This window comes from Homarus americanus, unplaced genomic scaffold (assembly GCF_018991925.1).
Source record: "Homarus americanus isolate GMGI-L3 unplaced genomic scaffold, GMGI_Hamer_2.0 scaffold43075, whole genome shotgun sequence".
NCBI lineage: Eukaryota > Metazoa > Arthropoda > Malacostraca > Decapoda > Nephropidae > Homarus > Homarus americanus.
In genome coordinates, this window is record NW_024756438.1 from 1,256,679 (window position 1) to 1,283,885 (window position 27,207).

The window sequence follows — 27,207 nt, forward strand, 5'->3', positions numbered from 1 at the left end:
TCTGAGTACACAGTAATGTTTGACGCAAGCTTCCAATGTTGTTATAGGGTTTAGGCTGAAATCAAGCATTAAAGTGCTTATTTTTAACTTACAGTAGGTGGGATAGTCATGGTATCAACCTCTTAAACAATGAAGCCAGGCAGAGTATAGCAGCTTCCCTTGTAAGTCCTCAGCGCCGGGCCCCGTTATGGAGTATCCTCACAATGCTCCTCACTATTCACCCTTCCTGGTGTGAGGAAAAAACAATGTCAAATTCTCACTCTTCTCTACTTTCACTATTATTTTAAGAGCGAAAACTAGTAAAAACAAACAAAAAAACAGGCAATATTTAGGAAGTAAGGAATTTATAATAACTGGTAATCCTTCAGGGTAAAATCAGGAACCCAGGGTGCGGGATGTGTGGGGGGGGTGCTAAATAGGCAGTGTGCCCTGATAACTCCCATTCTTTCACTGCCTGGACAGGAATTAATAAGATAACGTCGATCTTGCCCTATTAAATCAGGAGAAGTCTTCGCGTTAAATGCCAACAGTGAACAGTGTATATACCTGGCTATTGTGTCGTGTCCTATTAGAGTACTTCCTGTATTGTTCCCTCGACGCACGACATCCCGCTGCCAGCCAGTCTCCCTCCTCCCTTACCATCCCCATTTTTCCATTCCCTCATGCCATGTACAACAAAAAGGTGTCCACAGTGTTGCATCATTGGGTGTGTTTGTGTTGAGGAAGCTGACTGGTTACCTGTGATGGTGTAGGGTGGGAGGTGTGGGCTGGGGATGGATAGGCTTGCTCCACTAGTCTGCTCCTAACACTACATATCCTGGCTGCTTCCACCAAATATCCTAGTCATAGTGTTGCGGAACGGTGAATCCATTATGAAATATTACCTCTTCAAAGAATTTCCTGTCCAGAAACAATGAGTAAGATTAGATCGACAATTGCGTTAATCCGGTGTGCATGGACGGGTGTTTATAAAAACTGGGACGGGTTGTGAGGAGCGGCATTCGGGGCGAGTCAGCAGTAGCGTTGACAGCGTGTTAGTGTGCGGCGGGCAGTGTTCAAGTCTACATATTGGCTACCCCACTACCTCTTCCCTCTTCTAAAACCAGCCTTCCCTCACGCTCCCATTAAGACCCTGCACCTCGCACCGTTCACAGTGCATCATACTAGCTATACGCAGGACCAGTAAACAGTTGTGTGATAAAACAAAGTGGCTGTAAATCCTCTGGCAAGCTCGGGTGATTGGAGAGCTTGTTTACGAAAGTTTAACTGTGCGAGAGGTTACCGAGACGTCATCCTTGGAGACCAATCAAAGGTAGGTAAATAAACATTGCTGGTGAGGTGGAGGTAAGAGAGAGATGTGTGTGTTAGACGGTAGTGAGAGAGAGGAAGGGTTATGATGCCCTGCAGGTGTGACGGTCGCCAGTCTTACCCAGCAGTCAGCCGCGCACAACACCACCGACTCCACCCGGTATTTCAAGGTCCTTTAAACAAACAAAAAAATATCATAAACTCAAATCAGATATAAATTGTAATTGAGGGGGACTTTGTGTTACAGGCGATAATTAATATAGAGTGGTGTTAAGATATAATTTATATAGTTAAGAGTTTAAAGTTGTTACGACATTGTTGGTCAAGAGCGGTGATGAAAGACAGATTGAATACCGGAGAACCTTAGTGTTGTACAAGTATATGAAGACTTAGAATAACCTTTCGTGTATATCCTCACTATCCAGTATCATGTTCTTACCACAACAGTACAACGTAAATCTTACTTTCTCCACACACACAGTTGATGTTACGGTACTGAGCTTAACACAGCCTAGTTCCCTCTACCCTCTCCACCCCCCAGCGGCCATTCTCACCATTGTATCAGTTACCGCTTAAATGGCATTAGATATCTTTTATCATCGTTGACTTTACTTCGGGTGCCCGCTACATCGGTACAAACAATTGCCTCCTTAAATGTCAACAACCCTCACCAGCGGCAAATACGTCTACAATAAACCTCCTTTTTTTGTATCCCTTTGCTTAGTTTCTGTTTCCGCAACGTGTTTGGCACCCAGTCAATATTTAACTCCCTAAAGATCATGTTTGCACGACTCGAGCGAAGGTTCGTTTTCTTGTTTTCTCGGTAACGATTCGTGTGTTTAAGTTTCCAGTTTTGAAACCTTGTCTTGTTTGTACACCTATCCAGTGTACAAAGTCCGCGTGTACACCTGTCTCGTTAGTACCTTCTGGCTAGTGTACAGTAGTTATGTGTGCCAGTCATGTGTACCGTAGTTATGTGTACCAGTCACGTGTACCGTAGTTGCGTGTACTAGTCACGTGTACCAGTCACGTGTACCGTAGTTAGGTGTACCAGTCACGTGTACCATAGTTGCGTGTACCGTCGTTGTATGTAAGTCATGTGTACCGTAGTTGTGTGTACCAGTCATGTGTACCGAAATTGTGTGTACCAGTCACGTGTATATACCTTACCTTTGTGCATGTTATGTGTACGTCATTCCGTGTACCTTAGTTATGTATAGCATCGTACTCAAGAGGTTAAGATATCGTACTCAATGGTCTGATTCACTGTACTCACGAAGTTGACTTCGTACTCAAGGGGCCAAACTATCGTACTCAATGGTTTAATTATCTGTACTCATTTTATTGGAATCGTACTCAAGGGATTAAGCTATCTTACGCAATGGTCTGATTCACTGTACTCGCAAGGTCGACTTCGTACTCAAGGGGCCAAACTATCGTACTCAAGGGGTCACGCTATCGTACTCAATGGTCTGATTCACTGCACTCACAAGGTTGACATCGTACTCAAGGGGTCAAACCATCGTACTCAAGAGGCCAAACTATCATAATCAAGGGGTTAAGCTATCGTACTCAATGATCTGATTCACTGTACTCACGGGGGTCGACATCTTGCTCAGAGAGCTAAATGTCACAATCTCTTTTCTACGAGTCATGCTGTCCACCTCTTGGTCCTGGAAATGTTTACAAACAGTTCCCAGGAAGAGAAAAATCCACTTACATCACTAGAGTTTCTACATTTAATTCCTTCGATATAATTTTTGAATGTTTTAAGTTTATACAAATTCTCTCTCACTTCAAAATTAATTCACACCCTTTACTCGCGTTTCTGGATAGTGTTTAAAGTTGATATAAGTGTTTAGTTGGGATATTATGCGTAAGTCATCTATCGCCTCTCGTGAAGATTAGGAACCCTTGCTTGGTGGGGTTGGGTTTAGATTTAGGTTAGGATGGGTTTAGGTTAGGTTAGATTAGCACTGGGTTAGGTTAGGTTACCATTAGGGTATTTGATCATCAGTTCCTATTTTTCACATCCTAAGGTTACAAATTTACATCTCCTACAAAATTGCTTCCCATCTTGAATGTCACCAACTCTTCAGCCATCTCTAGTTTGGCTTTCCAATGGCAGGGACGACAGGTGATCTTCTCTCTCTCTCTCTCCCTCTCTCACTTCTGGTCATCCTCTAAGTGACACCGATTCGTTCCCCACAATTTGCCCTTGACATTTCCGTTGACTTTGACAGAATATAACAAAACTCGACTCTCTAAACAACCTTCCAGTGGCATCCTTTCTGCAACTCTATAACCTAATATAACCTAACCCAACCTAGTCTAATCTAACCTAACTCTACCTAATCTAACCTTACCTAATCTAACCTAACCCAACCTAGCCTAATCTAACCTAACTCTACCTAATCTAACCTAACCCAACCTAGCCTAATCTAACCTAATCTCGTGTTTTTTGCTTGACTAATCCGTCTTTGTTATTGACGGTTCTGAATCGATTTTCCCGTCCAAAATGGTGTTCCACAGGGTTCAGTTCTGTCCCCTTTACTCTTTTTATTACCAGCTATTGACAGGGTTTTATCTACTGCCAACTCTATTTGTTATCACAATCTATCTCTTATTTTTACCACCGCTAACATCAACATCTGTAAACACCTTATCTCTTATATTATCAACAACATTAATACAAATCCGTCTCTAAACATTCTTAGTGTTAAAAATCCACGAAATCCACGAACCATCACAACACCCATATAGTTAATAATAATCCGGGTTCCTAGCACACGTTCGTAACACTGAAATAAACATCCTAACACCCAAGATCACTACTAATTGACAACAAGCTTCACTTACTGCCCTGCTAAATAGAAAACACACTACACCGATTACACTGTTAAATTAACCTGTTAGCATCACTTTTTATTTGTTTACGTAATTTATCCCATAACAACCTCTACTATAATGTATCTATCATTTCTCAGTATACAATATTACTACAGTGTATTAATCAAAGTCTCCCGGTCTCTCGGGGTTGTATAAGGTTCAGTTAATATTTTTTTTAAGCATAAGACTTGTTTTGATGTAACAGGTAAGATCCTTCCACTTTCTCTCTTTGACTTTCTAGACCTACTTTATACAGTCTCCCTCGTAAGTATAGTGTTGTGTACTATAACTTCTACGCACAGACACACACACAAAAGCTCCTCAAAGTCCCCCCTCTCTCTCTCTCTACTCATTAAATTATATACGACTCTCATGGGACACACCATAACTCACAGGCCTCGATAACCTATGTCTTATCTACTTTCCCTTCTAATGTCTAAAGAGAAAGTTGACTCTAATCGTAGTTCATAGACTCATTGAGACTCCTGTACAAAAACTAACAAAAAAAACACGTAAAATACAGGATCCAGATGAACTAAACAAAATCGGTCAAATTCTATGTATACATTGCCAATTCTCTATACGTGTCTAGAATTAGCTAATAATTTCCTGGTCACCGAACACCCCCCCCCAAGATTATTTTACCTGATGACTAAACACCCTAGCACAGTGGTTCTCAACCTTGTTTGCCCCATGCACCCCTTTCACCATATGTCAGAATGTCATTCCCCCCTCCTTTCCAAGATTGTCTGCCTCAAAAAGTGCATTCCAAATAATATGCATATAATACTGAAAATCCTTTATTTTTTCCATATTAGTATCAGTTTCCCCCCCCCCCCTGAAAACCTGAGGGGGGAAATTCCCCCCTGGTTGAGAACCCCTGCCCTAGCATGTCTTTATGGGTTAGGTTAGGTAAGATTAGGTTAAGTTAAGTTAGGGTGGTTAATCTTAAGGTGAACAAGCTAGGGTGACTAATTTTCAGTCGATTCTAATTTTTCTAGATGTTAACTTCATGGTCAGGTCTTAATGCCTTTGGTAACAATAAATTAACTGTTTCTTGATTGGTTAAGGACACGGGTGTTGGGAAAACTGACCAGTCATGACGGAGCATTGATATCACGACAGAATGTAAAACCCAAATGACCAATCACAACGAAGCTTCAACAGAATAGAATGGAAGAATAAAATGACCAATCACAATGACGCTTTGTTAAGGGAACAACATGTAAGGAAAACTAGCCAATCACAACGAAGCTTTCACACGACCCAGGGCTTTCAGGTGGTGCGCACATGAAAGAACTGGAGTGTTTGACCTCTCACCTGAAAAGAAACCAGAAATACCCTTCCTCCCTCCCCCCCCCCTTGTCTCCTTCACTGAACACCTGTATTCTTTTGTTTTTTTCGTTCGTCTGGCCAGGTAGAATCAGAACCAGAATTGTTATTAGTACATTAAAGTTTTTGCACCAGTCGTTCATGACCATTGGGTGTGTTTAAGTTTACCGTGTATGGCTAACAGGTTCAAGATTACAGGTGCATCTTCTTACGTGTGAAATAAATGCTTTCCTTCTTGTTATTCTTCCTTAGTCATATAAAACAACAGTAAATACAAAAATAAGAACGATTTTATTCACCGCTTTTTGCCCGCCTGTCCTGCTTATATACAGTTGCTCAATTCAGAACATCTTATTCAATGGAAGACTTCAAGCGAAACATTACGTAATCATGCCTTAAATAAAACCCCGTCCGTGTCATGTATTCACGAGGATAATGTCAAGGGTCAAGCTCAAGGACAGTAAAGATCAACACTCGAAAAAAAAATAATAATAAATAAAAATTCTTGTCATGATGTGGTCAAATTCTCCTTTCTGGGAATAGTAATCCTGCTTGGTCACCTCTCATTGGCTATAATTTGAACGGTGGGATTTTGTCTGGTGAGATAATTGGAATATGGGGATTAGGTTCACTCTCCCACACCCACACAACTGTCCTCTGCTGGTGTGTACTATAACAGTGGCTGGTACTCGTCTATAGCTGGGCCTTCACACTAGTCACTGTTGGTAGTTTGAAGTATGTATGTATGTATGTATGTATGTATGTATGTATGTATACACTCAAGAGTAGTGTAGAGGGAATGAATCATGCCTTAAGCTTTATGAGGAAGAGGGGAACTGGTTCTTAGTGAAAGGAAGACTGTGTCAAGGATGCCACCCTGGCTGATTAATACTGTTATGGATGGATGGAGTATAGTCAAGAGTGAAGAAGAAAATGTTTACAAGTCAGATGGATAAACGATACAGGAAGGTAATAAGAGAGGCGAGTGTGTTGAGTGCGATGCTGCTTGTAGATGACACTGTCCTAGTTGACGATAAGGAAGACAATTTAAACCTACAAATGGAAAAATTAGGTGAAGGATTATAGTCCGTTAAGGAAGAAGGATGGACGTCTAGGATTCAACAGTATGAGTGAATGAAGAGAGAAGAATGTCTAGTAATCAACAGTATGAGTGAATGACGAGAAATGAACGTATCTGTACTTGTTTTCTTGTTTCCCCACTATATAAATAATACCCCCCCCCCAACCCTACAGATGGTAGATATTTTTTTCTAGGGTTAAGATATTCAAAGGTTAAGGTCATTTCTTTTAAGTAAGGCAGGACTCTGCTGAAGTGGTCTAGTTCTCTTTCTATACACTGGGGTATCAAGTGTCACAAGGCAGCTCTCTTTCTCCTCTCCTCTTTCTGTCCTGCCTCTCTTTTCCTCTTATCTCTCTCTCTCTTTGCTTTTATCCTCCCCCTCCTCTCCTTTTCTCTCCTATCCCCTCTTTCTCTTCCTTATCTTTGCCTATCTGTCTCCTCCTCCTCTAATATCTCTTTCTCTTCTCCTCCTCTCTTTCCTGCCCCTCTCTCTCTCTTCTCTTTGTCTCCTCTTCTCTCTATCCCCCCTCCCTCTTCTTATCCTGTCCACCTCTCTTTTGATTCTCGTTTCCTCTCACCGACTTAACTTTACATAAACCCCATACTAGGAAAACTTAAGACAAGGATGGGGGACGTTTGCGTGACCTGTACCTGTGGATGTAGTCATCAATATATTAAACCGTAGATAGTTGATCCCAGGTGTAAAAGCGCTGACGTATAGCAATAATAATGATGAAGACGACGACGATGATGATGGTAATAATAATAAATAATAATAATAAATAATGTTAGTAATGATGACGATGATAGTAATAATAATGAAAATAATTATAATATCAATAACAACAATAATAACAATATCAATAACAACAATAACAACGTAAAGGAAGCCGAGGTGTAGGCTATGGTAGAGAGGTAGGAGAGGTTAGGTAGTGTTCCATAAAATCAGAGGTCAAATGAGGCAGCAAATACTGAAAGTGTTATATCGGATTTGGGTATAAAAACAACACAGGAGCGAATACCTAAGGTGGTTGGTCAGGCAAGTGGGTGACACAGCGATCTATCAGGCTGGTTTGTGGTGTGTGAGAGGGAGGGAGAGGTGTGAGAGAGTGGGGAAGGGAGAAACGGGTGAGAGGGAGGGGGGGCTGTGTGTGTATGTTTGAGAGAGAGGAGGAAGGTGTGTGTGGGACAGAGGAGGACGGTGTGTGTGTCTGTCCAAGGTGTTGTTGTTGTGTTGTTTAAGGTGCCCCAACTAGTACTAAGGTTATATGCACCGTTAAGGGTGTTGGTGGGCCGCTATTTATATGTGAAGGTTACAGAGCGTCGACTTTCTTCCTCCCTCCCCCCCTCTCTCTCTCTCTCTCTCACGAACACTTATCTCTCTCTTACAAACACATCTCTCTCTCTCTCTCTTACCTAACCCCCCACTCTCTCTCTCTCTCTCACGAACACTTATCTCTCTCTTACAAACACATCTCTCTCTCTCTCTCACGAACACTTATCTCTCTCTTACAAACACATCTCTCTCTCTCTCTCTTACCTAACCCCCCTCTCTCTCTCTCGCTCTCCTGGACCGTCGACTTCCCCACCAAGGTCGTTTGCGATAAGTAGCATCATGTCAGGTTCGCCTTCAGAATAGCACCACTATATGCTGTCCACTGCATCTTTATTTTACGCATTATTCTCTCCACCGAGATGACGTAGTGCGTTTTAGTGAGGAAAGGATAAACAGCCTTATGGATAGTGATATTTTAGTGACATGGTTCTGTTAACTTTGATCGATGATACGAATTTTATTGACGAGTTGGCTATTGTAATCGTGGGATAGTTATTGTACTTAAGGGATAGGTATCGTACTCAGGGGGTAGGTATTGTACTCAAGGGGTAGGTATTGTTCTCGAGAGGCGGTTATCGTGTTCGAGATAGGAATGAGGGAGATGGGGAGGAAAGGGACATACAGAAATAAGACAGGAAAGAGACGGAGAGGAAAGGGACAGACATAAATAAGAGAGGAAAGCGAGAGAGAGACGGGAAGAGATTACCAAAGCGAGACACAGGCAAAAAGTATGAGGGATCAAGTGATGATTCACCCCCAAGCTTATTTCACCTGGAGGTTAACCGCCCGAACTGAAGGGGTAAGTTGACATAAGGTTAAGTCACACTATACTGTAGTTAATCCACAGGTGAAATAAGATGTGGCGAGGTGTGGTGTCTAATCTTCATGTGGTGCTTATTGTTTTTTTTTCCCTTTAATTCACCGAAGCCGCGACACAAAGAGGGCGACCAAGTTAGTGTCGTAATTACAAGAGACTGAACCACAAGAGAAATGAAAAAATGACTTAAGTGTTTGAGAGTCAGGGTACGTCTGTGAACTGGCATCCTGTTGGGTGTCCTCTCGCGGTACGATCTGTTTGAACAATAGTATTAAAACACCTGTAATCCTATCAACCATAAACAGATTCAATAATGTAGTGTTAACAGCAAAAATTAACCGGATAAAGGGATTTCAATCGTGGACGCCTGGTAACCGGCAAGTGTCGTGATTGGTCGATACATTGACCAATGATTTCGTACACGTTTTAAGTGGAACACACACACACAAGCTGTATGTGGGCAGTGAGCCGTGATGTCAGGGAGGAGGGTGTGGTGGGTGCTCAAACTCTTCTTACTTAATGTTTCCCCCTAACTAGAGAGAAATTACAGAGAAGAACTGGGGATTAGTTAAACCTTTCTCCCTCATCCCTCCTCCTGTCTAAACGTTGCTGGGTAGTTTTGCATCACTCGTTATGTTTCATTGTGTTAATATCGTCCTTCAGCGTCTGTGATTCCGGCTGCTTGGGGGGATGGGTGGGGTGGAGGGAGGGGAAGGAGGAGATCAATTACTGCGACTGACGGCACTTTAAGCCTTTTTTTCCCACAGGAGGAAGACGTTTTTCCTGTTATTCTTCCTCTTCTTCTGATAAATATTTAAAAATTAAGCGTCACTCTGTGTCGTTTAAGGTGAAACACGAAGTAGTTAAATGCGTTCTATCACTAACAGTTATGGGACACAATAAACGTTCATACTAGCACTCATGGACGCCAATAAACGTTATCTAACAGTTATGGGCACAATAAAAGTTCCCACACTAGCAGTTAAGGGACTCAATAAACGTTCTCTCTATCAGTTATGCAGGCACAATACACTTATACTAGCAGTTTTGGGGCACAAACTTTCTCTCACTAGCAGTTATGGGACACAAACTTTCTCTCACTAGCAGTTATGGGGTACAAACTTTCTCTCACTAGCAGTTTTGGGACACAAACTTTCTCTCACTAGCAGTTATGGGGCACAAACTTTCTCTCACTAGCAGTTTTGGGGTACAAACTTTCTCATTAGCAGTTACAGGAGACATTTAACGTGAGAATCTGGCTCCCTGGCCCAGTTAACGCGCCTTAGCGGGTCTCGGGTCTCAGTCAGCTGGTGGTGGGGGTCAGAGGGTACATGCTTGCGCCCTGGGTGTTTTAAAGGGTCTGTTTTTGTTAACCTCGACCTGCTTCAGCGCACGTCCCATAGTTTCGTAAATTATTGCTATTATTCCTCCTGGTACAACTAGGGTATACTATAGATTCGCAGTGATTCGTAATATAAACTTTAAAGTATAGGAGTACTAGTACATAATTATACTTTAATATGGTATAAAATTACGGTACAGGAATAACATCATTATGCTGACTCTCCCTGCACTTAACTCACTACGTTCACTTAGCATCAGTTACGAGAGAAAATTAAGGTGTTTTTATTTAAGATTTTTTTTATGGTAATGTTCTGTTACTTTAAAATACATATATTAAGTCATTTGGTGTAGTAACATATTTACATCTTCATATCGGGGAATAATAAGCGCTTGAATCTTTATGAAACAGGACTTAGGATTCTTTAGATTCATACGACAATTCTTAGAGGGGTACCTAGTGACAGCACTAGGATCCCGCTTCCTCTATCAAGGAATAAACAATTGAAATTGAATTGAAGTTGACAATTCTTACGTGTTCATTACAACCTTACTAGCTACTGCGCGCTAGGGATGCTCAACGTTTATCAACAGTTTTTGTCTGTAAGGGAATAAGGAAATCTATCCAGTTACGGTAAATTTCCATGCCAACCTACGTTTTGGTATTTAACTTCCACGGTTATTTTTGTATTTTTTTTTTACATCATATAAATTGTTAGTTTCAAGGCTAAACTCTCACGACCAGAGCCAACAGGAAAGTTTTTCAGACATCTTCACTACCTACATTCCTGTTAAGTATATGATATACAGTATTTCCTAACGTATAATGGCATAGTTGTACAAGGAAACATTAATTGATATGCTTTCGTATCTCTAAATATTCATGCTAATTAGTACTGTGGCAAACATATTAATTTCTTTATTAAGCTGCCCATTATATACTATTTACAGTTTGTTGTACTTTGTTACTTTAGGTATAATATTGTGGCCTAAATATCAGTGAGTTCGTTTGTTGTTGGTTTTCTGCACGCCTACTGTTAGTCAGGTTTACTCGTACCTTTAGATCAAGGTTATTGGTGTTTTCCTTACTGAAGCTGTTAAGGTTATCTTCACCGTTTTTGTATGCGAGGACGAGTTGCGGTGCTTACAAGCATTCCTTCCAGATCTAGTAGTTCATGTGGACAGCGACAGTGGCGGCTGTAAGCGTTAAGATCACCTCGACAGTGACTTTACTTAAAATAGCCACTCCCTTTAACTTTTTAGCAAGTTGATGGTTAATGTGCGGTGGCCGTGTACAAAGCTCTCACCTCCAGTTCTAAGAATTGGTGGTTGGTGCCCAGGCCACTCCCAGCTGTAACTGAGTACTTAACTTTACAACTGGCCTGGGGGATGTGGAGTCAGTCACGTGAAATGGCGGCCACGTTGCCTCCTTCCCACCAAAAGGCTTACTGTAGTACGGTGATGTAGCCTCACTGCCGGCCCAGGGACCCGCCTTCACTGATTAATGTAACTACAGCATTTTGTGTTGCCCGTGACGGTTTAAGATAATTGGTACAGTACTACAAATAATGGATACAACTATAGTAATAATTATCACCATAACTATTATTAGCATTATTATTATTATTTGTTGTTCTATAGTTTCTCACAATTCAAAATGTTTGATGGATTAGTGTATTTACTAACCTAGTTACGTGCGTTAAGACCATAGTTGTTGAAATGTAGCAATAACATAACTTCAATATTATTATTGTTTTTATTATTAGTTATATTTTTTCTAGTTCTAAATTATGCAATACGAATTACGACAATTGTTAGTGTGTCTGGTAGTATGGAGTGTTATACTTGGTGCCCGTGTTTGGACTGTATGAGAGAGAGAGAGAGAGAGAGAGGGAGCTCACAGTCATGAACTATTACTCAGCTGTTCCTCAAGGAGAGCCCATTCAGGAAAACAAACACACAAAAACTCTTCCTTCGGTGATAACTGGCGGCGCACACCTTCAGCATTTACTCACTGGTTACATCAGATTCAGGAAGCAGCCGGTGGTGAGTAAATAGAAGATGTATAATTAAGGTGTGGTGTGCCGTTAGGGAAGGTGGCAGGCACCCCCATTGACTGAGGAAGGTTAGCTGCATGGTAACGGAGGAATATTACACAACCGCTATAGTGTAAGATGCTTCAGATAATATTAAAAATACTGGGAATTATTTTGTTTTGCGCTAGAAATAAATATGACGAGGTACAGTGTTTCCGCTTGTGTCCCACCTACAGTAAGTCCATCCGCCTGTCCGTACATCACTCGCAAGGTTTGTGATCTTTCACTAGATAACAGATACCGTATATAGCTCAAACTGAAAGTGGTTAGTCAGCTTTTAATCATTACTACCAACGCTTAATGTATACTTCCATAAGTATTTTTCAGTTAAGGAAGTTCATCGCCTCCAGTGTGACTCTCGAGGGGTTAAATCATCGTCCTCGAGGGGTTGTCATCGTCCTCGAGGGGTTAAGTCATCGTCCTCGAGGGGTTAAGTCATCGTCCTCGAGGGGTTGTCATCGTCCTCGAGGGGTTAAGTCATCGTCCTCGAGGGGTTAAATCGTCCTCGAGGGGTTAAACCATCGTCCTCGAGGGGTTAAATCATCGTCCTCGAGGGGTTAAGTCATCGTCCTCGAGGGGTTAAGTCATCGTCCTCGAGGGGTTAAGTCATCGTCCTCGAGGGGTTAAGTCATCGTCCTCGAGGGGTTAAATCATCGTCCTCGAGGGGTTAAGCCTACTGTGATATCTCAGTTACAGATATATTCCCCAACACAATCCAACCGTTTTCCATCTTCCACAAATCTTAAGGGAATTTTATATTTTTTCATGTATAAAGGCTAAATAAAAAAAATAAAAAAATAAAATATTACTCTATCGACAATTTCATAATCCCATTTTTTTCTCAATTTCCTCAAGATTATTATCAGAGGAAGGGAGGTACAGTATCCCTCTCCCCACCCAGTAATATCCTCGACTGTAACGGACCCATTACCGTAATTATTTATCTTGCTGTATTAAAATCTCAAGGGTCACTGTCGCTAATGATAACTAAAAACGACACGTGGCAATGACGGTAAATTTTAAACGACTAAATAATACTACAAAAAATAACATGAGCTACAGAACGCTGGTCATTTCATTGTTTACTATTTCACAAGTGTGCGAGGAAGAATTTCATTTTCTCAAGGTTGACCAACTGTTCAATTTTCTAAACTGGAATGTTTCCCAACTTTATGTGATTAAAACCTTTGCCATTCTTTATGAGACAGTTATGTTAAGTGTGGATATATATAGCATAATGCACTCGATCCACCTTCATTTCCCCATCTGTTAAATTAGGTACCCATTTACAAACGGGTTACCTGTCGATGGCCTGAGCGCGAAACATTGTCCCTTTGATCTGGAAGCGAATATTGTATCCATTCGTCCACCCCGCCCTGCCCCGCCCTTACCCTACCACTAACACTAATAACTCAAATATTCTTAGCTTAGGTGTTAATAGTTCGCGCATCATCCATAACAAATAAACGATATATAATATGTTTGCAGGCATCGTTCATCACTAAATTCATGAAGTGATTTTGCATCGCACTCCATCCATAACTAAGCAGTCTACGGTAAATTATGTTTTTATTGTGGTTGCAGAGAGAGAGAGAGAGAGAGAGAGTAAAAACAATGAGTGAGATGAGAAAACAAAGCTAGAACCAAGCAGAGGAGTGGTAGGCTACAAGGTTGCTGGTTCGGTAAATGCATTTCCTTCATGGCTGAGCGAGGTGTGTTTTAGTGACTAGGCGACAATATTACTGACATAATTTACGTATTCTGATGCCAATGATTGTTATAAACTTGACTTAAACACATAAACATCATCTATGCTAAATACAAATCTTAATGCAATCATCTAAATTATTAACCAATGCTTCTTCAAAATTCGTCATTGGAAATTCTTGGGAGCTTAAGGTATAAAATGTGGATTATTGTTTAGTTAAAAGTGAGCCTAAATATGATAATTATCTGTGTACCGCGGAAACAAAGGTATGATCTGCTTACTGCGCCGCAACATACTGCATTCAACCTTGTGTGTGCATTCAGTGATCATGGGCGAGGCGAGCCAGCCAATATTGACCATGTTATACCCAGAATGACAAAGATTTCAATGCAGTTTAAGTCGAGCAAATTGTAAATATATAATTCCGGTGCTTGCTGAGAATAATGATACGATTTGTTGAATAAATTATTCTATTCATTGATTCTAAAATATCAGTCAAATTTTAAGTTATTTGCATAACTAGTTTTTACGTAATATTTCATTATTTGTGTTTACAGATGTCAAATGTATTTGATCGTACTGGGATGAAAGAATGAGAGTGGACGAGGGTGAGGGTGGCGTGTAAGGCTAGCTGACCTAGACAGACATGGGCGGGCGGATGCGGCTAAAAGGGTAACCTTTGGTGATTTCCTGTCGGGCCCGCTGCATTCCTCCGCTGTCAGGACACACAGCTGACATTATGCAGTCCCCAGGGCCGGACGGTGCTGTCAGGCAGCTTCACACCTTGTATGCAATGCATATTACGTATTACTTATATAAGGGAATAAAAAGAAACTACCGCTATACCCAGACGCGTGTAGCTCATACTGCCAAGCTTCTTTATGAGACTCGCCTCGTCATATTTCATACATGAGTAGTTTACCTAACAAAAAAAATATACTCAAATATAAGCCTACACAATACAGTACTGTAAACATCTGAGTCTGATTACATTTACATACCGAATTCCTTTAAAAAAAAATTACATCATCAGATATCAAGTGTAATTATTATTATACAGAAGACTAAAAAGTTGATAACACTAATAAAATAATATGACTCGTGATTAATAGTAGTAATAATAGTGTTACAAGAAATGTAAACCTCTCTTTCTGCACTATTAAGTATGGCGTGCATAAAAAAAGGACATACTTTAATAAAAACTTGATATTTCATGACAGCATTTGGCGAACTAATCCAGTATAGCTATATAATGACTTCCGGTGTGAGAAAATGACAAGTTTCCGGGTTGATATAAAGGTTAAATGTCAGTGTGGCGAGCAGCGAGGAAGAAGTAGCTACACCGTATAGTTGTAACACTCTTTGCCCTTCCAAATTGCCACTTTAGCTGCTGACAAACGTTCAGGGTCTGGATTCATTAAGATTTATGGGTTATTTTATCACCCTTAACAAAGTGATGAGAGTATTTGGTTCCAGGTTCTGTGTACATAATTTACTTCCTAGTCAGAAAATAGTGTGAAAAAACTATTATCTGAACCCACCGACCTTTCACGTGAGGGATGAGTCGATCCAGTTCTATACATGCAGGTGTTCGTGCATTTTAAAATGATTTCCCAAGATATTTTGATCTCGTGTTTACAATGTTCAGTGTTAACGTACGGGTAAAGAGCTGACCACATGGTCACGAAACTTCAATGCTAAAAAGTTCGTTTTGTTTCTTATGTGACTACCAACTGCACATCCATCATGGAAGCACAACATACGGCATTGCGTTAAAGAAGCTACTTTGCTAAGGCTGCTAATTTGTCTTATCACTGTTGGCATAAACTGACTAACCACCATAACTCTAACCTAACCCCACAGATAGCATAATAGGGGATGAATCTCCAGGTGATCCTTCATAAGACAGTATTACACAGTTTTCATATACTTATGGGATCATTATCTAAGGCTCATGTATTTTGGTTACTCCGTTCTTAGACCCCAATGGATAACACAAAGATTATACTTTTCTAATCAACACTTGAAATTTGGATGGTGGTTCCCGTAGATTTATATGTATTTAAATACAGACCTTTTTAGAATCTATCCAAATCGTTCTAGCATTGTGTTCACTTTCGTGTGATATTGAGCTTGTCGAGTTAATGTTCTTTTTGTCATGCCATTTATATTACAATAATCGGTACTAAAAAAAATCTTATAAATTTGTCAGGTCATCACATTATGGTCCTTGTATTTACGAGTTCTTCATAATAACATGAGTGAAACAAAGCGAGGATTGAAGCGCGCACCATTCTGTAAACACTGTACAGTATATTTCTTCACGCCTTACAGGCTGGATGAAAACTTACAATCATCTGGCCTGTAGGTCAATGTTTCGACAAATTGAGGTTTGCAGTGAAATACTTATTTGAGCCATAACATCGGTGTTATTTGCCGTTCTACCACCAAAATCATGCGCACACACACACACATGCAGTATATGCTGTAAATAAATATTGGCCACCCACACATATACCACTTACTATTAATAGATGTAGTAGAATTTAACTCAGACAAATAGACATTACGAAGTTCCATAATATATAATACGGTATAGCCAGACAAAACACTGGGATTTTATGAATTCAATATCAATTCATGAAACTACGAAAACTTTATAGCTTATGTTGCAATTATCAGTTCTTTGGTTAAATTAACTCAAAAGGAACTAGTCTCAACAGCATGGCCTCACCATATGAAGAATACAATGTTTTCAAGTCTCGATCGATCTCCAAGGCATTCAGGCCATGGTAAAAAATTAACTTTACCAAAAAAAATAATAATTTAATAAGATACATAATCAACAAGATCTTGTAAACAAAACAAGTGGTATATACCTAAAGTTAACAGCATATCTAGAGTCGTTTTTTTTAATCGCCCAAAATGGCAACTATCGCCACTTACGCCCAACTTTTAAAGGTCTCGGGGTGTCAGGGACCTGTCAGTTTTTTAATATCGTAAACCAAGGGTAAATGTTGTTGTAGCAAGAACAACTGAGCCAAGATATAAACTACATGATGCCACGCCACGACTGTACAGTTTCCCACTATTGAGGTCAGATAAGGTTAGGTTAGGCTTGGTTAGGTTAGGTTACTTCACTTCACCATTTGAATTTCCCAACGCTTACTGTTGAGTTATTCCACAATCTCTCTTAATGCTGTAAATTCTGATATTGTTATGTATATTATCTCTCATTCCGATAATACTTCACAATTCTTACTTTTTTTTAAACAAGTTGCTCCTTTCCTTGAGAATGACTCACATCACCCTAGGAATTCATTTGCATGTTTTGTTTTTCCGTGGTTTTCTTCCTGATTAATTTTAAGTCGACTTCGTTTAAAACAGGCAAAACGAACCCAAAAAATTAACCTAACATTCTTAACTTAGGTAAATAATGATCTAAATTCGTTAGGTTAGGTTGGATAAGTACACGCTAACAACCGCTTATTGAATTATAACACCAGTTGGCTCTTTATTTCTTATATATATATATATATATATATATATATATATATATATATATATATATATATATATATATATATATATATATATATATATATATATATATATATATACTCAGATAACAGTACTGTATGTGTAAAATGTAATAGAGAATATTGTAAGTAATTAAATTTATAAAAACAACGGGGACTATACAATTAAAACATTCAGTAAAGTCATCTCTGGCAACTGTGCTTCAAGTCAAACACGGTAGCACTTGACCTTCAGATCTGAAGAAAACCGCGATAAACATAAAATATGTAAATTACACTTCCTGTGCAGACCATTAACTTTTTTTTTTTTTTAGTTAGAAGCAACTTTTTTTCTCAGTACAAATGTCTAAAATAACCAGTTGAGGTGTACAAGGATGGTGGACTATTACCAACACGTCTTAAGTAATTGTGTCAGCTGAAGTGTTTTACCTAAATAAGACGTCGTATGATGGTCTGGCATCAATAACAAGTACATGAAGAAACTTTGATGCACAATAATTCATACTTTTCAAAATATAATCATTTAGCATTTACAGTATATCAGATACAGTACTAAATATTTGGTCACTTACCTCCAGTGAAATGATCCTCATAAACTGTGTTGGCGAATGTCGGGAATTATCTCCGGTTGATGTTGGTAACTTCTATTTCTTCACCATCATTGAATACCACTTGTAGCTTCATAAAAAAAGACAAGCTCTTCAATACTTGTCCTACGTGGTGTCCAAAACAACTTAATAATTCACCACCAGTAGTTACCACAGACTTTTTATTCGTGTCAGCTTCCGTCGTACGTGCGTCCTTCACCCTGTGCTCGGCTCAAGTGACGATGCCGTGTGCCGTCAAATCAACTTTTTAATGAATAATGATTTGATTGTCCATTTTAAAACTTGGTGTAATTCTGCTTTTATAAGCAGAATTTCATTCAATTATTCTTTCGGTTTGTATCAATTAAGTAAAAGAAGTTTTATAGGGCTTTAATTTAGAAAAAAATTACAAAAGTCGAATTCATATTTACAAAAAAAATATGATCTCAGGAGCTCATAGATAAAATAATATGTGTGCTTAACACTTTCTCTTTGTACAAACAGAGAGAAATATACATGTTATGTGTTTATATACACATTATACATACATACGTACAATACTGTATAATTATGATATTCATTTCTTTTATTTGTTACACGAACGCCAAATTCTCTCGTTTTGTCAACAAAACATTGTCGAAATGTTGGTCAGTCTCTAGCTGCTTGCAAGTGTTTATCAGGAAGGTTACTGTGTGCATCTCTCACCTCTTCGTTCATCCTAACAACTTCTAAATATAGTGATGGAAAGTTTAGAATTTCAGGTGATGTATTTACAGGACTTGTTTGAGACAGTGAGTCACATTAGCCTTGAGTTACTTGATACAGTTCTATGTAAACACCACACCCGATCTCGGGCACGTGCAAGACGCCGCGGTAATTTACATGTGCGAAGACGTCAGCCTCTTACTTGAGATATGTACAAAATTTAATATGACCTTATATGTTAAGTACTTATTGGTCTAATGCAAGTTTGTTATATACAGATTAGAATACAGGTGATCATAACTATCTGGCTGCTCTTATACTGTACTTGTTTTTGTTTTTACTTGTGACTATCTGTGTACATTTAGCTTAAGCAAGCCAGCAGTGGGGACAGTGTGGGAGGTGGAGCGAGGATTGAACGAGGCACACCCAACCAGTTACTTGTCTCTGTGGTCGTAACAATTATGTGTCGGTGTCAGCACCACCACACACACTAACAGAAAGCCTTCCACACTCCACAGATTAGGGTACATGTGCCTCATCAGAAATATAAGTATTGATACAGATACAAGTACAATAATTCCAATCTGATGCCACGTTATTAAATGTGTTTAGGTTAAGATCGGTTACATGTGTAAAAAGATTTTAAAAATATCCATAAAATTAATACTATAATAATGACAGCATCTTATCACACACTTATGTTTGTTTTTTAACGTCGAGTTTGATCTGTGTTTTAGATCTTAAATGTAGTGATATTGGCAATATTAAAACAACACCCGGGGCTGAGCCATCCTGATCACCTTCACAGCAACACGTACACATTTGTCGATATATTTCGACACTTTTGAGAAGAAGAATTAAAAAAAGGTGAACATTTATAAACAATGATGTGATAGTTATTACGAGAATCTTATGTGAATGTTTTTTGTTTTAGGTACGAAGACGTGTTGGACTGTGGCTGGCCTGCTCTCTGCTGTCATTCTCTACAAGCACTTTCGATGTCAACTGAAACTACTAGAACTTCACTGAAACTACTAGAACTTCACTGAAACTAATAGAACTTCACTGAAACTAATAGAACTTCACTGAAACTAATAGAACTTCACTGAAACTAATAGAACTTCACTAAAACTAATAGAACTTATCTGAAACGACTAGAACTTCACTATAACGACTAGAACTTCACTGAAACTAATAGAACTTCACTGAAACTAATAGAACTTCACTGGGACGACTAGAACTTCACTAAAACTAATAGAACTTCACTGAAACGCACTAGATCTTAATGAGAAGCTTGTAAAAGAACACGTTTGATGAATTTATCACCCTGATTGTAAGTGACTCGCCCCGTGGTACTCATCGTTCCAGCTAGCGGTACCCACAACCACCCAGCGACGATCCTTCTTAGACCTCCCCCCTGACGCCAAGGAACTACGTCATCACACTCGCTCACCTTGTGATCCCCGGCTCAGGCATGGGCGGCCTTGGGGTTGTGGGCGGCAGGGGGTTGCTCCTGCTGACCCTCGCGACATTCTGGGCGGCCACCTTAGCCAAGCTTGTCTACGTCGAGGAGAACCTTCCACTGCCGGTGAGTGTTACAAGGGGAGTTAGGTTAGATTTGGTTAGGTTAAGCATAAATTTCAGAGGTTTATTTGAAACATAAGGCTGGTGTCGGGCATCAGAGACACATCAGAAGTTTTGGGAAGATCAAGACACCTAAAGGGGAGGTTAGTTTTTTGGAGGAGAAATATCCGTGTTTTACCGAGTCTGTAGTCATAAGGGAACCGAGACCTCTGCCTACTTCCGGGCTGAGACGGGTTAGGTGGAGTGAGGCGGCGTGTGCGTATGTTAAGTCAAGGAATATCCATACGTTCAGTTACACACGGATACACACACACCAATTACGACGTTGGTGTGTGTGTATCCGTGTGTCTGTTTTATATTGCTGCGTATGTTTAAGGAAATGTGGGATGTATGTGGAATGTTGAAGTGTTTACCAAGATGAACAATGTTGAAAGTCACCACGAACAGGACCGTAGTGTGGAGAGGTTGAGGTAATGAGGTAGGAAGGATGAGGTAGTGTGGTAGGAATGTAGCAGGTGTGGTAGGAAGGATGAGGTAGTGTGGTAGGAATGTAGCAGGTGTGGTAGGAAGGATGAGGTAGTGTGGTAGGAATGTAGCAGGTGTGGTAGGAAGGATGAGGTAGTGTGGTAGGAATGTAGCAGGTGTGGTGGGAAGGATGAGGTAGTGTGGTAGGAATGTAGCAGGTGTGGTGGGAAGGATGAGGTAGTGTGGTAGGAATGTAGCAGGTGTGGTAGATGTGTGGTGAAGGATGGGGTAGTGTGGTAGGAATGTAGCAGGTGTGGTAATGTGTGGTGGGAAGGATGGGGAGTGTGTGGTAGGAATGTGGCAGGTGTGGTAGATGTGGTGGGAAGGATGGGAAGGATGGGTGGTGTGGTAGGAATGTAGCAGGTGTGGTAGATGTGGTGGGAAGGATGGGGTAGTGTGGTAGGAATGTGGCAGGTGTGGTAGATGTGTGGGAAGGATGGGGTAGTGTGGTGGAATGTAGCAGGTGTGGTAGCATGTGTGGTGGGAAGGATGAGGTGGTGTGGTAGGAATGTAGCAGGTGTGTAGATGTGTGGTAGGAAGAGATGAGGGTAATGGGATGAGGGTGGAGTAGTTGGGACAGCTAGGGAAATTATGAGCTAGGCGTCTGGGATGGACCTGTCACTCCAGGGAGGTGGTGATGGAGGGAAGGGAGGGTGGTGATGGAGGGAAGGGAGGGTGGTGATGGAGGGAAGGGAGGGGTGGTGATGGAGAGGAAGGGAGGGTGGTGATAGAGGAAGGGAGGTGGTGATGGAGGGAAGGGAGGGTGGATGATGGAGGAAGGGAGGGTGGTGATGATGGAGGGAAGGGGTGGTGATGATGGAGGGTGTGATGGAGGAGGGTGGTGATGGTGGGGAGGGAGGGTGGTGATGGAGGGAAGGGAGGGTGGTGATGGAGGGAAGGGAGGGTGGTGATGGAGGGAAGGGAAGGTGTTGATGGAGGGAAGGGAAGGTGGTGGAGGAGAGAATAGAGGGAGGGGCAGAAAGGAAAGGAAGAGAGTGGCCAAGAAGATTGAGGGAGGAGAGAGAGGGAAGGATAGAAAGAGACAGAGGAAGAATAAAAGAATGTGAAATAAAGGTGAGTGAGTGAGTAAGGAACAGAGGAGGACAGAGGTGAAAGGTCAGGAAGAAGAGAGAGGAGGGAGTGAGTGGTGAGAGAGAGAGAAGAAAGGAGACGAGACAGAAAGGAAAGAAGATAGAGGAGACGAGAAATGAAAGAATAGGATAAGGGAGGAGAGGGAGAGAAAAGGGAAGGGTTAGGAAGGAGAGGAAGTAAATAAGGGGTGAGGTGGAACACACTGAGTGAGGGCTAGTGTGATCCCCTGGCCACTCATGAGTGTCGGGAGGAGTTCCTGTGAGGGATGAGTGACGCATACCACAGCCAAACTGGCGCGCCGGACTAAAACCTACCAAACAAAACCACACAAAAAATCGCATCAGGTTTTTGGCTAGACAAGCTAATTTAGGTTTGGCTAGGTTAGGTTAAGTTAGGTTACATGAGGTTGTGTTACGTTAGATAAGGTTAGGTTAGGTTACGTTACGTTAGGTTACGTTACGTTTAGGTTAGTTTGTGCTAGATTAGGGTTGGTTATGTAATGGTTAGGTTAGATTAGTATTAGGATGTTGGACCATCAGGTGAGTTCATCTTTGGGGCTAAACTTCATTTTCTTTAATTTAAATTGTTGTCTGTTTCACCCAGGTAAAGGTATGTCTAGTGTAGGAACACTGTGTAATGGGGCTTTGTCTAAGTATAGTATGCAGTCTCACTATGACTTAACCCTGATTTAATGTGTACACTTGTGTGACAGGGGGAAGAGTCACCGCCAGGGTCACCATGGCCGCTGCCCCGCAAGTGGACAGACTCCCCAGACCAGCTCGCCATCGACCCCGCCACCTTTATCATCTCCTCTGATCTCACCGGATGTGATGTCATAGATGCCGCTTTACACAGGTACTCTACAACCATTGTTAAGGTGTTTTGTGTGTGTGTATACATTATTTTTTTCGTGTATGATAGCCTTGATGACTCTTACTGTATTTATTCAACTCCATTGTTCTCTTGGTTGAGTTGATAGAAGACCAGTCTCTCGGTATCAAGGTCTTGGATTCGAGCCTTACTTCATTCACTAAGACATCCCTTTATTCACTTTAACCTGTACCTTTAACAAACAACAAATATAACATCAAATATTATATCCAGTTGAATAAATACAAGACATTAGTTGCTCAAACTTCTACGCTATGTGAATAAATGTGCATTAAAATACTACTCCACAGGGCAGCACGTTCACACCCCACCTGTGTTGTTTAAAATATTCAAAGTTATCATCAGGTCTCCCCCCTTACAGGTATCAGAACCTGGTGCTGATTGATCCTGAGGCAACGGCTGACCCTGGGCTGACTCTCCTGCCCTTCCTAAACGTGTCAGTAACCTCTGGCTGTGACCACACACCTCACCTCAAGCTCCACCCAGACTACGAATCATGTTAGTAAAGCTTTAGTTTTTGTTTTGACATAGAGTGAATGTAATAATAATATGGTTATTAAGAGTAAATATACAACAAGAAATTTTAAATATGACATAATACAACATTTTCTCTTATATTTCAACATTCAGTAATATGCAGATGGTTTCATAGCTACAGTATGATTACCTGTACAGTTGTTGACATTATGAGTTGTTGCTGTCTGGTTAGGTTTGGTTACTTACAAAATATATATCACCAAAAATTATCTTACATTCGGGGTTAATTTTTCTTGAATGGGAATACTGTACTCCGTTAGACCTTGTAGATGAAGTAAAATAAGAGGAAGTGAAGGAGAATAGAGGTTATTTTAGTCAGGGGGATGTGGGGTTGTGCAGTGTGGAGGAGGGGGTGTGAGGTTGTGCAGTGTGGAGGAGGGGGTGTGAGGTTGTGCAGTGTGGAGGATGGGGTGTGAGGTTGTGCAGTGTGGAGGAGGGGTGTGAGGTTGTGCAGTGTGGAAGGAGGGGGGATGTCTGGAAGAGTTAAATAATGTGTACTGTGTATCTATACTGGAGAACTCTATTAGGAAAGAAATACTTGCCATGTTTGATAGAGTGGCACTGGACAACACCCTCACATCTGTCCCAGGATTGAACCCGGGACAGAGTGGTGGCAAGCATGATATACCTCTGTCTCTGTCAACCCCCCAAGAGTGAACAGAACAGAGACCCTCCGTGAACGACAATACTGGACGAGTAGATATGAAATATTTCTAGTGGATATATACATTGTATACCTTCCTCCCTTATACCACAGACACCCTAGAAGTGACGCTGACTGAGGTAGTAGAAACAGAAGGGTCGGAGCCAGTGTCTCATGGGTCCGCTCGTCTGGTGTCCCACACAGTCTGGGGGGCTCTCAGAGGTCTGGAGACCTTCTCACAGCTCGTCCACATTGTTGAACCAGAGAATCATGTGAGTATGCACACATCACAGTGTATAAGTGAAGTTTAATAGTACAACTTCCTATAGATCATCTACATTATTGACCTAATGAATTGATAACGTAGATTACACACAACTTCAACGTATGATTAAATTACATAACGTCTCGTACTTCTTCCATAATGTTAAACCTGAAAAATGAGTGAGATTATGCATAACACTAAACTTAATACAACAGTCCTGTACACGTGTTACCAATGCAAAGTCAAGGTATTAAACTCAAAACCCATGAGTGTTTAAATGCCTTGCACATCCTGGAGTCAGTAAGTTGTTCCTGTTTTCTTGTTCACAAATTCTTTTAATTACTCTTCCAAATATGTCACCATTGTTTTTATACATGAGAGGACCTTTTAAATGATGTTCTTCTTTTTTTATTTCAACATTTTCTTCTTTCCCAAATCCGTAATATTATTCACATGGTCTCACATTCTATTTTGTTTAATCATTGTTCCTGTAGCCTCTCTCACCCCAGATGTTATACTGTACAGGGCTGCCTGCTCTTACAGTGACACACTTTTACTCCATAACATACAGAGGTTGAGGTGGCATGTCCCTAAAGTGCCCTAGAAGTTCATATCTCTGGTGTGTTTACAGTTTCCTTGTGGTCTTTCTACTATTGTTACGTCATGATACATATTTCTCTGTCCACAGTACCGCCTGAACGTGACGTTGGTGGAGGATGCGCCAAGGTTCCCCCATCGTGGACTGCTCCTCGATACCGCCAGGCACTTCTTGCCTAAGGGCACCCTCCTTGAGGTAAGACCCAGCCTCTGCAACTACCATCAAGGACATTAGTTCATTAGTAGATATCTTGAACTACTGTATATCAGTAGGCTGTAGGTAGTTCACTAAATTATGATCAAAGCTAAAGTTTGAGTTTGTAAATGTTGTTCCCAATAAAGGCACAATATATCTACTGTGTTCACTGGTGTGTCTCTCTTAAGTACAGTGTGTCCCATATACATTGATGTAACATTAAGCTACATGGTGAAGTACAGGGCATATCAATAATTTATGTAATTATCGTGTGTTAGACGAGGCTTTGTTATAGACATTAAGATTATTTGGTTGTTTTATTCATGTTACTATGAATGTTTGTGTTATCTGTATCGGTGCAGGTACTGGACTCGATGGCATGGAACAAGTTCAACGTCCTCCACTGGCACATCGTCGACGACCAGAGCTTCCCTTACGAGTCTAGGATCTTCCCTAATCTCACCGAGGTATCAGAGTTTGACACCCCACGACTCTCCATATTTCTCAATTTTATTTTATTTTTATTTGAGGGTGGGGGGTTCTTCCTCAGCCTTATTTCTTAATACCTACTCTTCCTACATCTCACACTCCACTTAGGTGAGAGAAAGGGAGAGAAATCTAAGATGGTTTGCATGTGACTCCCCCCCCCCCCAGGCAAGCAGTAAGGCACATGTGAGTTTTACTTCTAAGTCCCTCCACGTTGATGCTGCTGCCAGACAACAGAAGAGCATAATGTGGTGAATCTCGCTAATCGTAACTGCTTATTGTTGTTTACGGTACAGTATTGTAAGACTTTGTGTGATGGGTGTAAATGATAAAAAATTCATATTTAAAAGAGTGATGTACTGTATATTCACTTGTTGAAAAATGCTACTTGCTCTACATATTTTTTTGTCAAACTTTTAGGAAATTTGAAAACATATATTACCTGAAGATTAGCCCATCAGTTTATTTCACCTACTGATTAAACACTATAATGCTATCTGAGGGATTAGGTTACCAGTGGGGGGCTTAATCTTAAGGTGAAATAAACTAGAGGACTAATCTTCAGGTGATCCAGTACATCTAAATACACTACTAGTTGTTTATGATATTTCTGACCTAATACTTTACCTGGATAATTTAAAATCTTTCATATTGATTTCACTTAATATCCCCTCCTCCCTCCCCCCAGGGCGCCTACACACCACGACATGTATACACCCAGCGGGACGTGATGGATATTGTAGAGTATGCCAGATACCGAGGCATCAGGGTCATCCCAGAGTTTGACACCCCAGGACACACACAGGGCTTCGGCAAGGCCTTCCCACGTTAGTAACTTACATGCTCCTTCTTATCTCATTGTTTTACATAACACCGTGGTCTTTGTACATCTTTTTTATTTCACAGTAAAGAACAATGTTTGCATTACTGACTTTCAAGAGGTAGCAGTTTTTTGTGAATGACTCATCACGCGTGAAAGAAAATTACCACTTTAGAAATAGTTAATATTTTCAACAATCCATTCTCAATCTTTGTATTCAACATCACCACATTGAAAGGTTGAGAGATAAATTAAGATTGAGAGGAACCATTTGTCACCAGACCTGCTGACACCATGTTATGGGGACGATAAGACACCAGGCACTCCCAGCTTCCCCTTCCACGCTGCCTATGAGAATCTCGACCCCACCAACCCTCAGGTGAGTACTGTACGAGGCGTGTCAGGTGACTCACTCAAGGTATAATACAAAGAATAATACTAGTGAATAGATAAAACCATAGATTCCCTCCATCTTCATCCTCAGCCAGATGGAAGTAAGGTTATCAAATGGTCCTCCTGGTTAACATGTGGACTGACTCTACCAATATATGTCTGATGGTTGAATGAAGGTGTATGATCCCACTGTAGTGATGAGAGTGCTATTATTACAACAGATACTTTCAATTTAATCTTAGTCGTCTTTGTATTCTATTTTCACTATGTAAAGTTGTATAATACTGCATTGATATTATAGTTATTTTATATATTCTATAATACATTTATTTTTAGGTCTTGTTTATGGCACCAACTTTTTAATAGTATCACCACATAATGTATTTGTCTCTTTACACCTTAACGTTCACTTGTTCTTATACAGTATTTATCATAAAGG

The 27,207-nt window shown here is 40.6% G+C and overlaps 1 protein-coding gene across 1 annotated transcript in view; it reads left to right on the plus strand.

The window, feature by feature from the left end:
• The first annotated feature begins 977 nt into the window (after positions 1–977).
• Positions 978–27,207, plus strand: part of LOC121856834 (beta-hexosaminidase subunit beta-like) — a 30,553-nt gene continuing 4,323 nt past the window's right edge. Inside the window, exons 1-9 of the mRNA XM_042352576.1 lie at positions 978–1,312; positions 19,674–20,327; positions 22,653–22,795; positions 23,193–23,329; positions 24,126–24,283; positions 24,965–25,069; positions 25,432–25,536; positions 26,244–26,382; positions 26,657–26,754. Coding sequence (XP_042208510.1) covers positions 20,214–20,327; positions 22,653–22,795; positions 23,193–23,329; positions 24,126–24,283; positions 24,965–25,069; positions 25,432–25,536; positions 26,244–26,382; positions 26,657–26,754 — 999 coding nt within the window. The 5' untranslated portion in view covers positions 978–1,312; positions 19,674–20,213. The remainder of the gene's footprint in view (positions 1,313–19,673; positions 20,328–22,652; positions 22,796–23,192; positions 23,330–24,125; positions 24,284–24,964; positions 25,070–25,431; positions 25,537–26,243; positions 26,383–26,656; positions 26,755–27,207) is intronic.